Here is a 17,693-nt window from a genome sequence, read left to right as displayed (position 1 = left end):
ATCTGTTTTATTTTTGTTTTAAGCTAAATGTTGGTTAGGAATTAATTACAAATGTTTTTTGTAATGCAAATCATTAAAATGGAACCGTAAAACTTTTTTTTTCTTAAAGGATTTTTCTTATAGGCCTATACTTCTGTCAACACAAACATATCTTTTTTAATATCATAACTTTCAACTAGTTACAAGATGTTAGAATTCTTTTAAACCATTTCAGTGTAATTAAAAATTCCGCAAAATACATTATATAGCTTACTAACAAACTTTTAATTTTTTAATATTTTTTTTTTATTCTTTGAGTTGTCAGGCTTAAGTTGTTTTTTTTTATTAAAACTGGTATTATAAAAATCCTGCTGGGATAAAAACTCACTAACATTACATTATAATTCTATATATCAAGAGATGTTGAGATGTGTCTTTCTACCTTTTCTCTCCTCTGTCTCTGAACAGAGCCATCCTGTGTTCTAGAGTACCATCCACCAGAAGACAAAGAGAGTCTGAAAGTGTATTGTGCTGACTACAATCACATCAACAGAGGAGAATGCAAATGTTTTTCAGGTCAGACACTTTTACAGCATAACATACATTTTTGAATTCAACACAAATCTACACAAATGTTAAGAGATGCTTGATATCAAATATTGCAATTCTAAATTTTTTTTTATTTTGCAGATGCTTGGCATCAAATATTTTTTTATGCTTTACATGAAGCTTGAGTAAATGTCTGTATATTATTTTTTCTTGCATATCACAAATAATTATATTATATCTTTCAAATAGCTGAATATTTTCAACTACTCATGATCACACTTATAAAGTTAATTTAAAATACTTACAGAAATCTAATAATGTGCAGTGTCCCTTTTATTGTAAAAAAATTATCTCACAAATTATCTATAATTATATCTATGCTAATTATTACTACTGTCAAGTTCATTTACAATTTTTTTAATAATACATCAACACAAACTTTTCACAAAACTGACTTACTAAAAATGAGAAGTAAATAAAAAATTAATATATTTATATATATATCTTCTTCTGTCTCGGAAGACAATGTATGCACCCAGATGAGTTACTGGCTTATATTATATATATATATATATATATACACATATATTCTCTACAATTGACAACTATGAAATGTTTACTCAGGCCAGTGTGGAAAGTGTGGTCCAATGACAAGCAGTGAGTTTGATCTGGACAAGACCATCAAACTGACATGTAAAGCTGATTTAGGTAAGTGCTATATTGTCAAGCAACAAAGGACTGAATGTAACCTTAAATTGCCTATTCCATAGAAGGATTGCTGTCAAACATTAGTAACCTTTTTTATCCCCCTGTCATCTACCTGAGCCACTTTGCTTTTGATTGAGAAAAAGTATAAGTTGTCACAAAAAAAGCGTCAGGTTTTTGTTTTTTTAAGTTTAATTGAGCATTTCCAAAAGTGTTGTTGCCTAAAATGTTGAACTCAATTTGAATAATATATTGACTTCACTTTATTTTAAATTTAAAGTTATACTTAAAACTATAAGATAAATATAAATTAAACCGATAATAAAGTAAATTATGATAACTAGTTTTTCAAATCATGGATATATTTTGGTTAACACATATTCCATATTCAAAATCAATTGTATAAATCAATTATGAACTGCCCAGCAGAGATAAAGGGTTGAGAGAATTGATTGGTAGACACTTATTTTTCTTGGCAGTTAGAGAATTATTCCACAAAACTCTTACTTGGAGGCATCCAAAACCACTAATGGCTCAGGCCAGATAGTTATCAACTTCCCTTAAAAGTAATGTCATTCAATACATGTCTTAATAATAACATTGGATCACCAAAAGTGTCAAAGTAATATTTATTTATCTTCTAGTAATTGATATATTTGTAAGTGTATGATTTGATTACTTTACAGTTTATCAACTCAAGCTAGGCTCTCAAGAAGACAAAATTCATTGGCTAGAGATCAATGCAACTGTTCACTCGGTCAATAAGACAACTGGTAAGAAACATTTGTCTTTTCTTAATTGTTTAATGACCCAGTGATGCAAGACTTCCACTGACTAAATAATCTCTTCATCAAACCTAATTAAATTCTTGATAGACTAAAGCAATAAATAACATTTCTGTATGTTATGTTTAGAGCTGTTAAGAAAATAATTTTTTGCATCACTTGGAGAATGACTGAATGACAAAAACACATCGCTCTGCTACACTTTCAGAACTCCAGTGCCTAAATAGATGAGTGAATTTATATTTTAATAAATAAGTTTTTGGACTTAGAAAAAAACAACAACCTGTGAAATTTGACCAGGCAGCCATCCTTGGGCTAGGGAATGAGTTGGCTAATAGGCACCAGATGTAGAATACATCATGATTATGTAAAAGTTGTAGAAGTCAGCGACATTTTCATACTTATATATTACTTTTATATTACTTAGCTCTTACTCATTATAATTAATTTGAGAATTGAAAATATAAAGATTATGCAAAAGTTTGTTGTAAAATGGTTATGGTTTTCCTAAGTTGCAACTGCTATGATGATGCATTGTAGAAAACTGTGGAACTATGTTCAAAAAATATATATTTTAAAATATTTAGTAGTTGGTGGCAAACATGTCCATATATTTTTTGTTAAATTTTAAAACAACTAAATCATCAGAAAATTAATAGCTATCTAACTTATCTATATGATGAGTACTTAAATTATTGAAAGCAGGATTTACACTTCCTCTTCAATACCAATCTGAATTTAACCTGCAAACCTAATCTAATTTTAAAGTAACTCTATAGACATAGCCTAACTGGTCTGAGCAAATTTTAAATCTCAAGCTATATTATTCCTAAACATCAAAGCATTGTTTCTAAGTAAACTCTTCACTTCAATGAAATAAAAATAGCATTGTCTTCTTCTAACAGGAACTCATGAGTTGAAAGAAGGGGATGAAATCATCATGATGTCACCAGGTTACTGCATGTGTTTCAGAGACTACTTTGGTAAAGAGGAAAAATTTTATTTACTTTCTTCAGATGTGGATAGGTTAATGGACAGACAAGGAACTATAGTGTAAGTATGTGTACCACACTGAAGATGGTAGTGTTTTGTAAACTAATTGCACAAGTTTTTTTTTAAATTAATATTTTCTGTATACGTTCCCATGTGTAACCAATCTTTCTGACTGAATAAAATGTAGATAAGCATACATTAACATAGGACTATATCTGAATAAAGCAGTCACTTGGTGAATATGAATGTGGTCAAAACTGAAACTGGACAATTTTTTAAGAAACATTTTTTTTATTGATATTAAACCTTAAGACTCATTGATGCGTTAAGTCTTTTTGATGGTTCAAGGTTGTTTACAATTAAAATAACAAATTTTATACAGTAGAGTGTTGATTATTCGAATTAATTGCTAGTCTGGTCTGTCAGTATTTTCGATCGATTGAATAGCAATTTCACCAATATAAAAAAAACTTCTTTTTTCATTGTCCATAAACATAAAATTCATGTAAAATATAGGCCTACAGGGAAAAAAAGTAATAATAGCTGATCTTAGGCTGCACCAACTTGGATCCTTTTTTCATAGCTTTCAGGTCTTGATCTCTATTAAGGAACAATGATTAAAACAAAAAATAGGCTGTCCATATATTTGACATTCCAAATGACTGACTTCCGGATAATGATGTTTTAATATATTTTATAATTATCTAAAAAGAAAATAATTCACTACTGTACAAGATTTGTGAGAAAGCTTCATCTCTCTCTTTATTTACACTGTCATCATCTTAATGAAAGTATTTGAACAAGTCACTAAGTAAAAATGTTTTTATTATTTGTCACAAACCATTGTGGGAAGCATGGTCGAGAGGCTAAGTGCGCTTGAACTTGGCTTGCCTTGGCTATCTTGAAGGGGGCTCGAAGTTCAACACTCGACTCGGGCAGAGTTGCGTTTACTGAGCGCCTAAAGGCAGCATGGAAAACCAACTCCTAGATACCCCCCCCCTCCCTGGTCCACAAATGAGATTGGACCAAAGCGCTCTAAGCATGCTATAAGCATGAAAGTAGCGCTGTATAAAAGCTATAATAATAATACTGTGATGTTAGCCTGTTAAATTTACTAATTATGTGTTTGTCATCATTGCTTAGTAAAAATATAATTCATTTCTATCCTCTTTCTGTCCCAGGCATCGCTATGTTCTAGATGAGAACACAACTTTACTCAGAGTTTCTCAGCCCTTGTCCATGGCTGGACACAACAATAGCAAGTCTGAGCAGACTAAGGAAATTTTCATCTCCCAGCCACTGAACAAGCATGAACAGGACTTGAGCCCTCATTTTAAGTTGGCTGTGTCTCATGAGCACTTAGCTGCTGGTCTGTCCCAAGGTGATAAATGTGAGCTTTAGCCCTTGTCTTCACATCATAAATTCAAAGTCATGAATAACTTTGAAATGTAGAATAATACCTTACTGATTGAAATCAGCATTCTCTGATACACAGATATTTTTGGCTTTGAAAACTAATTATTATGAACCACAACAGATTGGTATCCATAAAAAAATGTATCAGATTCTTTCCTTGATATGTGCAACATTTTCTATAAGGAAAGTCAATCACTTTGTAAATAAATTTTTTTAAATGTCTTCCAACCAATGTGTTTATTATTCCATTAACAGAAACTTATTGTCCAATTTAAGATAAACTGTATATGAAACTTTTTGAATTAAATTTGCAAGAACTAGAATTATGTCAAATGTGTATATTTTAAATGGTTTATTATAGTTCTGTAAAATAATGAAGTCAAATAGATGCCATTGTAAATAAAATTTGAGGTTTACTTTCTAAGAAACTAACAGAATAAGGGGAGACACATTTTAAAGAAAATATAATTTTTTTAATGAAATAATTTGTTGATAAATGCTTTAATTGAGTCTTTTGGTTCTATTTAAGCTAAGTACACTGTAAAGTAGAAGATATCTTAGTCTTTATCTATACACAAGTTTGGTAATGATATCAAGTTTGAAAATAATATTTTAAAGCAAATTTATTTATGTAACTAAAATATTCCTTTCACAAATATAGATATATATTGAAAAATACTATAGAATTTTATATAAGTTTCAATCCCTGAATTCTCATTCAAATGATAAAGAGAAATGTCTGTATCTCATCATAAATATTGCTATTACTTTGACATAAGACCTCTTGCATTCTTTGATCTACTACTATCATATTACTTCTCATTATTGTGTACAATGAAACATTACATTTGTATGTATTGACTCATAATGAATTTTTCATCACATTTAACACTGTTTGTTTACATACTTTTCCGGACTTTTTCATATTCCTTTCGCTGAAGAGCTCATATGTAACTGACATGTTTCTAGCTGTTAATCATATTTTGATTACTTTTTTTTGTCCTACAAAATTGTAATATAAACAAAATGTATTTCACAGTTTTATTTTTATCCCAATTGGCAAGTTGTAGAAAAGTTCTGTCTAAAATCTTATTAGAATACAAATTAGTAGAAAAATCTTTTTAAAAATGTTTCTGTCAAAGAAACTTTAGTGCTTAAAAATTCTGCCATGTTTTCAGATTTTATAATTATTTCTGTACTGAGAAAGTTTTTGTTAATTTATTTAAGCTGACCCAGACATCGAGATCTTGAATAAAGGATAACTTTGTCTTTAATGAGAATATCATTGACACACTTTTATATTAAACTTTCTTCTTTTATATGTAAGCCTGAGTAGGCTTTATTATTCACCCTCTGCTTATAGTGGTTATCTTAATATTAGATAAAAAATAATCATTTTAAAATTTTCTATTAATTATTAAAATTTGTACTATATATATATTTATTATTTTGTGTCCTATCACTGTGCAAAAAAAAAAATAAACCAACTAATATTTTCATGATATCAATTGTTGAACTAAAAAGAAATGACTGTACATCCCAGCACAGACTTCAACCTTTGACCTACTGACAAGTTTCCAATTAATCTGTAACATTACAAACATTTGGTTGATCTGTTCTCATTGTATACTGTTGTGATGGATCATGGCACCATTTTAGCACCCTTGTCTGTTACACTCTAAGTGTGACATTGGCCAGTCTTTTAGTATCTAGGCAATAAAATGTTCTGTTCAATTTGTCTAAACTTGGACTTGTTGAGACAACCCAACTGTTCCAGTCATGTTCTTATCTAACCTCCAAACCTTTGACCTATCTTAAAGATTAGAGATGTCCTTCGTATTTCAGCCCTATACCGTGAGAAAAGGTTACATAAACCACATTGTCCCATTCTGTTTGAATTAGAGGTGCTCCGGATAGTATTTAATGATATTAGGCCAGAGCCGAATAGTAGAATATTGTTATAAACCTGGTGGTGGCACAGATGGGGGTAGTGGTGTGTGTGTAGTCAGCCGACGCAAATCGCCCCAGGCCAGCGCTAGACGAGCGGTCAACCGTGACGAGTTACGACTGTCAGCCGAGTCGAGTGTCAACAGGACAGTTCGGGAAGGATCGCAGCGTCACGAGAGTTGTAGTCATCTGACCACCCAGAAAGGTCGAGCGACGTTCTGTCCGGTTCTAGAAGGCCAGCAGGGGCCCTATATAAAGAGCGAAGGTATCAGAGGCCAGGCAGTCACAACATCCCGATCTACAGTTCGTTACAACGGCTCAGTACAAGTCCGAGACGAGACAGAGAGACCAGTGCAAGAGTTGATACAGCGGAGAGATATTTGTACAGTCTTGTGTTACGTGCTGCCAATTGTACAGTATTGGCTGTTATTTATTGACATTAAACTATTACGTTATTTTCAAGCCCTGAGTTGTCAAGTTCTTACAGTTGGTGGTGTCGTTTGGTGCCATTTGCAGCGAGCCTGGATAGGGAGATTCGTAACATTCAGCGGGAGCCAGATACCTACATGTCTTGTAAATAGCTTGTGTTGCTGAACATTTTACAAAACTGTTAAATAACATACCTATATTGGTATTGATTTTTTTCCTTTTATGGAAATCTCACTACGAATCTCACTATCCAGGCTCTCTGCAAACTGCACCATACACCACCAACCTAAAGAACTTGACAACTCAGGGCTCCAAAGTAACGTAACACTTTAATAGTTGAATAAATAACAGCCAATACTGTATAATTGGCAACACGTACACTGTACAAATATCTCTCCGATAACACCGTTCCGCCGTATCAAGTCTTGCACTGGCCTCTCCGTCTCGTTCCGGGCTTTCACTGGGTTCAACAGTTCAGGACTGACTTCACACACTTGGGCTCGTTGTGTCGGACTCGATCACAGACCAAGATCAAGACGCCGTTCGTCTCAACTGTACTTGACAGTACTCCGCACTGAACCGTTGCAATGCTCCGTACAGAACCACACCGTTGAACTGTGCTGTAGTCGACCGTGTTCTGAACTCCTGTCGTGAACCCGCTTTCTGAACCGTCTTGACTGCGACACCTCCGCTCTTATATAGGGTCCCTACTGGCCTTCTCGAACCGGACAGAACGCCGCTCGACGTTTCTAGGTGGTCAGATGACTACAACTCTCGTGACACCCCTGAGCTCTGTTCACGATGCCGATCCTACTCGAACCGTCCTGTTTACACTCGACTCGGATGACCGCTCGTAGCTCGTCACGGTTGACCGCTCGTCTAGCGCTGACCTGGGACGATTTGCGTCGGCTGACTACACACACACACTACCCCCATCTGTACCACCACCAAGTTTATAACAATACCTTATTGTTTGAAACTCAATTACTGATTGATGAATTAAAGCTTAATAGTATTTATTAACAGATAGGCCTAATTAACTAATCTGTGTAGAATGAGTGTGTGTTTATGTACGAGGTCATCAACTGGGTGTATGGGGGAGGGTCAATGTAAAATATGTAAGTATTTAACTAGTTACTAATGGAAATGTCGAATGTGTAATATGGCTTGTATAGGGGTTGGAAGTATGTGTTATGAATTTCAGACCAACAACTGGTCATCAGGCTTGTAATTTAAAGTCCAAGGACCGCTTCTGGTTCTGGCGTCAAGAGCGTAACACTGATAGTAGCTGTTAGCTTATAGTTGGAATCTGAAGCGTTCTATGTCAGTGTTTATAGTTTTAGATTAATCCATTTGCAGCAAACGATATTTTATTAAGAGCAGGAACATCGATTATACCTATTTATAGCTTGAACCTTAGATTATGCCGAAGCAGAGATTTAATTGTATGCCTATTATTGATATCTATATTAGATCTACAGTTGTACAGATCTAAGAGCATTAGGAAAACCAACTAAAAAAAATTTAATCCACACCCTCCCTACCAAAAAAACAACATAAATAGAGTGCGTGTTCAACTGATTTTAACAACCTGTTCAGATATACGAAGCAACACTACACATGGTCCTAGTATATGCTGGGGTGTTAAGAAACCCTTGACCACTGTAATTGTTGTACGGGTATACTAGATCTACATGCTTGACTGACCATGCCAATGTGTTATCTTATTTGCCTGACCACTCAACACTATTGCGTATGCCCAAGGGAAACAACGCGTGATGGTCAACACCATCAACTATACAGACTTTTTTTTTTTAGATGTAAGTCTTAAGGTACTCTGATGCTACGGAAAACTAACTATTTTAACAAGCAAACTACTTTAACCCAAAAAAAAATACTTTAGCTAAAAAACTATCTTGGCAAACAAACAACTTAATCAAACCATGTTTACACCTTAAAAATCTCACATGCACATACATTCTTAATTCTCCTACTTACTGGCTATCTGTCTGAGACTTTACTCACTTTTCCTTACCATTTGGCTGAAAGTGGTTTTCCTCTCAAATAGTTGAATAAAGAAAAGTTAAAACAACTGAAGAGCTAAAGGAGTTTATGTATGTGTAAATAAGTGATTTCAAAGAAGGATGTAGCTTAAACTTGTGCTGAAAAAAGGAGAGCTATATTATTATTATTATTATTATAGCTTTTATATAGCGCTACTTTCATGCTTATAGCATGCTCAGAGCGCTTTTGGTCCAATCTCATTTGTGGACCGGTGGGGGGGGGTATCTAGGAAGTGGTTCTCCGTGTTGAACCTCGAGCCCCCTTCTTGGTAGCCAAGTCAAGCCAAGCTAAGTCAAGTTCAAGCGCACTTGGCCTCTCGACCACGCTTCCCACTATATTGTGGAAGAAAGTGTATGATTTTTTAAACTCCAAATAAGCGTCATGGGTTCTGAAAAATTTGTCACAGGTCAAAAGCTTGCTGACAGTGTCATTCAATTTTATCACAGCATTAATTTTTTATTTCATCCAATGATTTCTTCCTTTTAGGCCCGATTTCAACACCAAACCCCTACCTTTTCCTCTTCTGGCTAGACTGAGTGCGACACCGTAGTCACGACTTTTCGCTTATCTCTCCTTGACCCGGGGAAATATAAACAGTCCTACCACGGGCGTTGGTCATTGGCGCCATGTCTCTGACGTTCAAGGTCGACACCATCTGGGCAAACCTACCCATCCCACAATTCAGGACATACTTATTCTTTCCTCCGCCCCTACACACGTCTCTCTTTGATTAAGAGGATAATCCGTGTCAAAACGCCTCTTGACATTTCTAGGTGCGACTCCAGTCTCGAGGTTCATCCACGTAGGAGATTATCGTTAGTCTCTCGCGCCTCCCTTTCCCGCCCATTTATAAGCTAGACCGAGTCGGAATAGACACACTTTGTCGTTTTCTCCATTTCGCTGACAGTCGAGTCTGGACTATATCATTCATCCTTATTTCCAGAGGAATATCTGGTGCCTCCCTAAGGTGTCTGCCTATTTAGCATTACTGATCACTACTTGTCAACCGACTTGGCACTATCTGCCTATTTGGCAATACGTGCCTTCTGGATACCGCAGACCTAGTAGACACTACGTCCCCTGAGACCACGTGTCTATGCGAGACTTCCTAACCTCGCCTACTCATCGCAACTCACTAGACCTATCCTGTTAACGACGCTGCCCACGGCAGATCAGCTCTGCCCACAGCACACTTGTACCCACGGTAGCCGGTCACCCGCCCTATTGTGCCCATAACAAACCACAGACATTTGGATTGAAACTCCACAAGTACTGAATCACCGGTAACCCGCTAGAGCACCACCACCAGCTGCAAGACCTTCACATAGGAGCACAGCCAGCATCGATAGGACCTCCAGATAAGTTTGGAGGACAAAAGTGACTTACTCTCTCATAGAGTGCCAAGTATGATTATACAATATCACTAAGAGATAGATGCACCCCCCCCCCCATTTTATTCTGCCTTGTATATTTTATGTAAATAAATATCCATCAATCCTTTATGTATCTTTCTCCATTGTTTGTTTTGTTGCGTGCCTGCTCCCGATATATCTCTGATGGCCCAGTGTGTTGCAAAATCAAAATAATCATCCCCTAGACACCAAACAAGCCGCTCATACAAGCAATACACGAGGGCCGTCACAATTTGGATAGGATAGAAGTCTGGAAATTCCAGAAACAGAGATTGAGTGTTGTACTAATAACGCCAATGTCTTATGTTCGATCGCCATAGTAGCCTTTTTTTTTCAATGACAATCCGATAGGATCAGATCCTATTCGGACCAGAACCGATTCGATGCATTCAGTTCAAGTCTTATCCAATCTGATTTTATTTGAACGTAAAGTAGACATTGACTTTTAACAAAAAGAAATGACATTAGGCCTACTTGTCTTTTCCCAAAGAGCATGTAACTCTTGCAAGCTAAACATTGAGAAAAAATAAGATGGAGGTACGCTAAATATATAAACAAAGCCGGCTTTAGACCAAATTTACTAATTGCTCCAAATTGGGCCCCATGCCTGGCAGGGTCCCCGCAACTTACATTTAGCATATAACCATCAGACAAATGCCTTTTAAGATTTAGGACTTCAAAGGTTAACATATTGAGTGTATTGTACGATTGGCGTAACTTTAATTATCTAGCTTCCTATAGATGTTGTATAATAAATAGTTGATAAGATGATCTAATTAATAATAATAGTTGTTATTGTAAAAAAAAATAGAAGAGGGGCCTCGCAAGCATCCAATAAATTGGGCCCAGCATTTTGTAAGGCAGGCCCTGTATGAATGTCATGTTCTTAAGAAAAAAAAATCAACTGGATTCGCGAGACTTATATTTGGAGTACAAGTGTCTGGTAAGATTGACAACGGATTTCTCTTTCTTTCCAGGGTAGACTACACCGTAGAACAATCAACTAAAGGAATTTTTTTTTGTTGAGGAATTAGAGATTGACCATTTACAAAGCAATTACATAATTAGATATTCATTATAAGACATAAGTTAGGCCAGGTTCACATTTAACTTCACATTCACTTTCACCTATCCTTTGCTTTGGTGGACCGCTGGGGCAAGCACCACACAAGAACTGTCAATCTTCTTTCTCCATTCTTCTCTGTCATTTGTCTTTGATCGAATTTAATTCTGATGTTCTCTATCTAAATGTGAGCAGGTCAGGAGGCGATGGAGACCCTTTTCTCTGCTCAGCATTAAATTTATTAGCAGTAGGCAGATTATGTTAGCGCTACTGGGTGGGCTCAGTCTGTGACACCTCAGTCTACGTCCAAGGGGCTAGAGTCGCCTAAGCAACCAGACAACTAGACTAAACTAACTAACTAAAGCAAGAAAGAAACTTTAGTTTAGGATAAATAAAACAAAAAGATACTTTATTTACATATACAAAAAATAAATCAATAATAAAATTATATATACACTAACCAAACAACTGAACCCAGCAACTAACTAAAACCCTCTAAATGTACATCACTACAAATCCTAACAAACTAATTAAGCCGAATATCTAAATCAATCACTACAACTAGTTGAACTACTACACTAGACCTAGATCTACACAAAAACACTACAACAAACTAGTCTAGATCTACAATATCCTACTACTAACCAACCCATAACACTAACACTAAACAAGAACACCTTAGTACCTTACTATTCACTAAGAACAGACTAAGCCACTAAGTCTAAGCCGACTAAGGCAACAACACTACAGAAACAAAATAACACTAGATTAATCCAATGATGACTTTCTCTATGCTAGATGATATTTGGTCAAAGCTAGGTCTGTGTCACCTCGTCAAATACTGCATTTGGACTTGAAGACAACACCTCAATCATAAAAACAAAAAACATTAAAAAATTTACATTTTAACATTGTACGTTTAAAAAAAAATTATACACTAACGCAAACGCTAATACAAACGCCCATGTTTTATTTTCTCAGAAAACCAGCTTTGAAACTGTCGTACTCATTACGATACTTCAAATAAAATATCGACCTAGCAAAACTTCCGGCTCAAAACTTCAGTTCTTCTAAAAGTCTACCACTTGACTCTCGAAAAAGGTTTTAGATGATATTGTTAATCAGTTATAGTGATTTGAGTTGTATGGTTGTTTTTTTTGTGTGAAGAAATTGGCTCAGATCTAAACTTAAAACATATATAGGCTCAAAATGTTATGCGATATTCTGTAAATATTTTGAGCTATAACCAGGTCCAACCAATCTCGTATTCAAGCCTTAATCTTTAAAAAAAAATGGCTACTTTTTTATCTACAAAAATTTCATCAGCGTTTCATAAAAATAAACAGACATTGATCCAAAAATTATCGTGATAAACTGTATCATAGTTTTTTGTTTTAACTGTCTATTTTTTTTAAGGACCGCTTGAGTTCCTAAAAATGTTTTGCATGATATTGATAATCAATTAACTTGAGTAGTTTGGAGCAATTTACTTTATAACTGGATGGCTCAGAATCAACACTTGAAACACAAGCGTTCTTCAGAGAGTGTTCTATGGTGAGTTACGCTCAATTTTTGCATAGATCTTCAACCAAATATTTGCATCAAAACAAGTGTATGAAAATTTCAAAGAAACTGCACTAAAAACAACCAGTATCTCTCACTTCAAGATATTGCTATGAAGAACTCCATCCCAGATTTTCAAAACGCCTTTTTATCTTAACAAAAAGAAACTTTAATAGATATACAAGCAACCAAAATTGAAAATCGATTGCAAACATTTTATTGAGTGACTTAGGCTTATTAATAATCCGAAACACTTCAAACATTGCACTATTAGTTCGCTCAACATTTATTGACTACTTTCTGCTTGTAAGTTTCATTTCATTGATGTAATTTTTGTAATGCTGCAAATAGTGTAAATGTACTCCAAAAATTTGATTGGCTAACTTGCTTGACTGTGCACTGCAGTCTTTTTAAAACATTTTGAAGATAAAAAATCAATTGAAACGCCACTAAGATACATCAAGAGTAAAAACAGTTTCTTTTTTAATAAATCAATCAAGAACTGAGTCAAAAAGTTTGTTCAAGAATTCGAGTGATGACGTGTTAATGTAAATTCCCCCCAAAAAACAAAAAACAAAAAAAAAAAAACAAATAGAAATACCCAGCTAAACTGAATTGATCGTAGATTACCTTCAAGTCTTAAGTAGGAAATCGATTTTTAAAAAAATCAAATTAGATGAAGACGAAACAAATCTAAATAATGTTTTTGGAACACTAGAACAAAAACACAGCAGAGTGGGGTCCACCTTCAGCCAGACGTAAATATGGAACACGTCAAGCTAAGCTTTAACTCGTCTGCTCTCTCTTCCAATGACCCTGATGGAGACAAACTTCATTTTGACTTTTGGTTCACTATAGTGGCGACTAATTGTTTAAATGTGTGGAGTATTGTGTCCAACACATTAAACGTTATTGTGTTCGTTAAGCAAGGGGTCAAAGAAAGGGTCAACTTCACATTGCTGTGTCTGTCCTGCAGTGATATCATGGGGGCTGTGTTTGGGACCACCTCCAACGTGATGCTTGCAGGAGACGTTTACATATTGTCAAGTCGGATTGACGGCATTTCCTTTAACATTTACTTCGCCTGGGTCTCTGCGATATTTGTCGACCTTTCTACGGCAATAACTGTCTTCATCGCCGTAGAACGCTGCACCTGCGTCGCGCGGCCTCTGCATTTTAATTCGTCGTTCATCGCTCTTCACACAAGGGGGATCATCCTGGTTATCTCTGTGTTCATTCTAGCTAACTACATTCCACTGTTAGCAACGTTTGAATTTTACGAGGATCTGAGCAGCGAAACAAATATCACCATTTTCAAAATAAACTTTCCAACTATTAATATTCAACTCCAGCAATGCAACGATTTTCTGTTCTGTACATTCTTAGCCGGCATTTGTCTGATCTGTGTGTTTGTCTGTGCTATCATCATGTACCGGGGACTGCAAAAATCTTCCAAAGTTCGCCGTTCAACACACGCAAACACGAAGAAAGACAACTCTCAGGTGGCTGTTTTGTCGAATAAAGAAAGACGTGTGGTCAAGATGATCTTCTTTCTGGCCTGTCTGTATATGGTGTCATCCCTGCCACGAATTTCCTTCTGTTGGACATTTGCAATGAATGAAGTGGGCCCTCTGTATTTGGTATTATCAAACATTTTTAACTTTGCCACTGTAACTTATGGTGCCTTCAGTATCTTCATATATTTTGCTTTCAGTTCAAGTTATAGAGTCATAGTACTCAGACTTTTTCTACCTTCTTCACAGAAAAAAACATAGTTAATAAAAAAAAAAAAAGATCTGTCTTAAATGTCTGTATTTTTAGGGGTGGGGTCTAGATCGAAATATAATATAGATTGAATTGAGAAGCCAAAGAAAATTATACGAGTGCATATATATATATATATATATATATATATATATATATGTCGAAGTTGCACGATGGAGCGAGTGTATTTAAATGAAGTCAAAAGTCTATGTCGGAGAAATTACGATGTGCAGGTTAAAAGAAAACAGAATTGGGTTTCAGAGAGTTTATTACAATGCAACAAAAAAAAGGCATGTTCCAGTCTTAAATCAATATAAAGCCTGGGAACAAATCAACGCGCGTAACTGGCATGTACTGCTAGACTATATAGAAACGCAAAGGTGTCATTCATGTAGCTACTGAATGACTGACCTATCACTAATTCTACCACTTGCTGTGGACGAAAAAAATAAAAATTAACCCGTTAGTACTTTCCATGTGCCTAGAAGAACTAAACACTTATCATGATGGAAATATCAGCGGTTCAGTTTAACTAAAACGTTTCTTGATTTACTATCTCGACCCATACTTTTAATGAAGTCTGTCATATTTAAAAAAAATAATTTATACTTTCCTTTTGTTTTTGTGAACAATTTCCAATGATTTGAATAGGTTAGTCGGTAGAGTGTTAGACTCTACATCAGAAGGTCTGTGGTTCTAATCTCAAATCCTGTGATATTTTTTATGTATAAATATATTTATTTCATAATTTAAAATTAGTAATTCGATCTACATAAAAGTTGAAACAGATTGTATAACCTCGATCCTAAGATAAGTTTAAACTTGACGAATACTGGCCAAACAGGGGTCGTTGAAATGGGTGTAGTTTTATTGAATGAAAATATATATTCATAATGATCCTTATCCATAGGGAAATATGTCTTACAATTTGTGATTTACACCCAGGGGCGGACTGGCTATAAGGGCAAACGGGCTAATTCCCGGTGGGCCGGTACCAAATAGGCCGGTCTGGTTGTGACCCCCCAATTTTTTTTTTTCAATGCAGTCAACTTATGAAAAAAAAGGTGACAGAGCAAGACACAGATGGCCGAACACGTTTTCTTGTGTATGTTTTTTTAAAAATAATTATTACTATTAATTTTGTTTGAAATTCAACAAGAATATCAACAAAAAAAAAATACACTATACACTGTACGTATTACTTTTTGCAAAAGGTTAGACCGTACTTTTTGCTGTATACGAGCGGCATGGACTTCAACACTCCTTTGATGTCTTCGAGGTTGTGTCTGGCCGAATCATTTTGCTGGTCGGCATGGACTTTTGATGTGTCTCCTATTTGTTTTTGCTCCTTCCCTCCCTCCCCCGTCTTTCGATGGTTCCATTAACAGATTGAGAGGTTAAGTTAGAAAACATTGATATAACGCAGAAAAAATTAGGGGCGACAATTATCTCTTTAACAATGCTGAATAGAGATTAACACACACACACACAGCCGCGATATCGCAAACCACCGAACTTCTTTACAGCTCAATATGGGCATAGAGTTCTACTTTCTGCGATTTGTAAAGAAAGAGTAAGTTTTCTTTTTGTTTATTTTTAATAACCTTCATGTTTTGCCACACCCAGAGCAAGCATAACCATTGTCCACAGATTGTCGATTTAGATTTTCTTTTCGCCTTCTGCGTTTGTCCTCGGCAGTCGATTTTCTTTCGGTCTCAAATGTGTATCCCGAGGCCTTTGTGAGTGACCTCCAGCTGTCTCTTTCTGAGGCCGCGTGCAACCAGGTGCTCTCTTCTAAGTCAGCTAAGGCAAGTTGGCGCCTAAGCTGGTCTTTGAAGCGTTTCCGTGGGGTGCGTCTGTTACGTCGACCACCTATTAGCTCACCAAACTTTGGCATACGTTCGTCTCCCATACGGGATACGTGCCCTACCCAGTGCAACTGTCAGACTATAAGAAGTCTCTCTATACTGTCCATACCGGCGTTCGCAAGGACATCGCTGTTTGTAGTGCGGTCTGCCACCGCATGTCCATGATGGAGTGCAAGCATATTTGTTGAAAGCGCTCAAGTAGTCTTAGTTGCTTTCTGTATTTTGTCCATGTCTCAGAAGCATATAGAAGGGTTGAGAGAAACACTGCTTGGTAGACATCTATTTTTGTAGGCATGCGGAGCGATTTATTCCACCAAACTTTCGCCTGATTGCGTCCAAAAGCGCTACTGGCCCTGGCCAGACGGCTATCAATTTCCCTTGAAAGGGAGGCGTCATTTGATACTATGCTACCCAGATATGGGAAGTGGCCCACCACGTTAAAGGGCTGTCCGTTAACGGTGATCTTTGGGGCTGAGTATGTTTTATTGAGTGACTTCTGGAACATGACTTCTGTTTTCGGTTTATAGAAAGAGGCGTCAGCGTATGCAAATTCGTTGACCGCGTTCTGGAGATCATGTTCATCATGGGTGTAGCCAGGATTATTTTCGGGGGGGGGGGGGGGCTGGGAAGGGGGTTTCCTCCACCCCTCGCGAAAAAAAATATGTATGTATGTATGTGTGTGTGTGTACATAATTAATCTTTATTACATTCTGACCCTTCATTCTTTCGAAAGACGTTTATCGTTTATTGTACCCAACAATATGTTCTTCCTGGAGTTAGTGAAAAAAACTTGTAGACTCCCCGCCGTTAAGCAATATTTTGGCATTAAAAGCCAACAAAATGCATATTTTGAGGTATCTACAGTGCATTATCCTGCTATTAAATTGTTTTATTTAAAAAACCTAATGTGCTATTCTTACTGACTTAGACCCTCCCGCGCCGTTCGGCGTATTTCGCGGCAAGCTGCTTCCACAAAAACTGTCACTGTCAATGTCTGAAGCCTCTTCCTACCTGCTCTGAGGACCTACATGAATGTGTGGCGCCAAGTTGTACTAGGATGTCATCGCAACTCTTATTATGCGTAATTCATTTTGTTGGAGAACATGCCCTGCAAACCTCATGCGACGCTCTGTCACAAACTCACTAAGGGGTCGAC

The 17,693-nt window shown here is 36.2% G+C and overlaps 1 protein-coding gene across 4 annotated transcripts in view; it reads left to right on the top strand.

Moving 5' to 3' along the window:
- Positions 1–5,929, top strand: part of LOC106071367 (A.superbus venom factor 1-like) — a 92,347-nt gene extending 86,418 nt beyond the window's left edge. For all 4 annotated transcript variants that reach the window (XM_056040143.1, XM_056040140.1, XM_056040142.1 and 1 more), the window contains exons 38-42: positions 448–555; positions 1,153–1,236; positions 1,920–2,006; positions 2,924–3,071; positions 4,193–5,929. In XM_056040143.1, the coding sequence (XP_055896118.1) occupies positions 448–555; positions 1,153–1,236; positions 1,920–2,006; positions 2,924–3,071; positions 4,193–4,412 (647 nt within the window). In that variant the 3' untranslated portion in view covers positions 4,413–5,929. The remainder of the gene's footprint in view (positions 1–447; positions 556–1,152; positions 1,237–1,919; positions 2,007–2,923; positions 3,072–4,192) is intronic.
- Positions 5,930–17,693: the final 11,764 nt, after the last annotated feature.

This window comes from Biomphalaria glabrata, chromosome 9 (genome assembly GCF_947242115.1).
Source record: "Biomphalaria glabrata chromosome 9, xgBioGlab47.1, whole genome shotgun sequence".
NCBI lineage: Eukaryota > Metazoa > Mollusca > Gastropoda > Planorbidae > Biomphalaria > Biomphalaria glabrata.
This window is presented reverse-complemented; position numbering and strand designations above follow the sequence as displayed.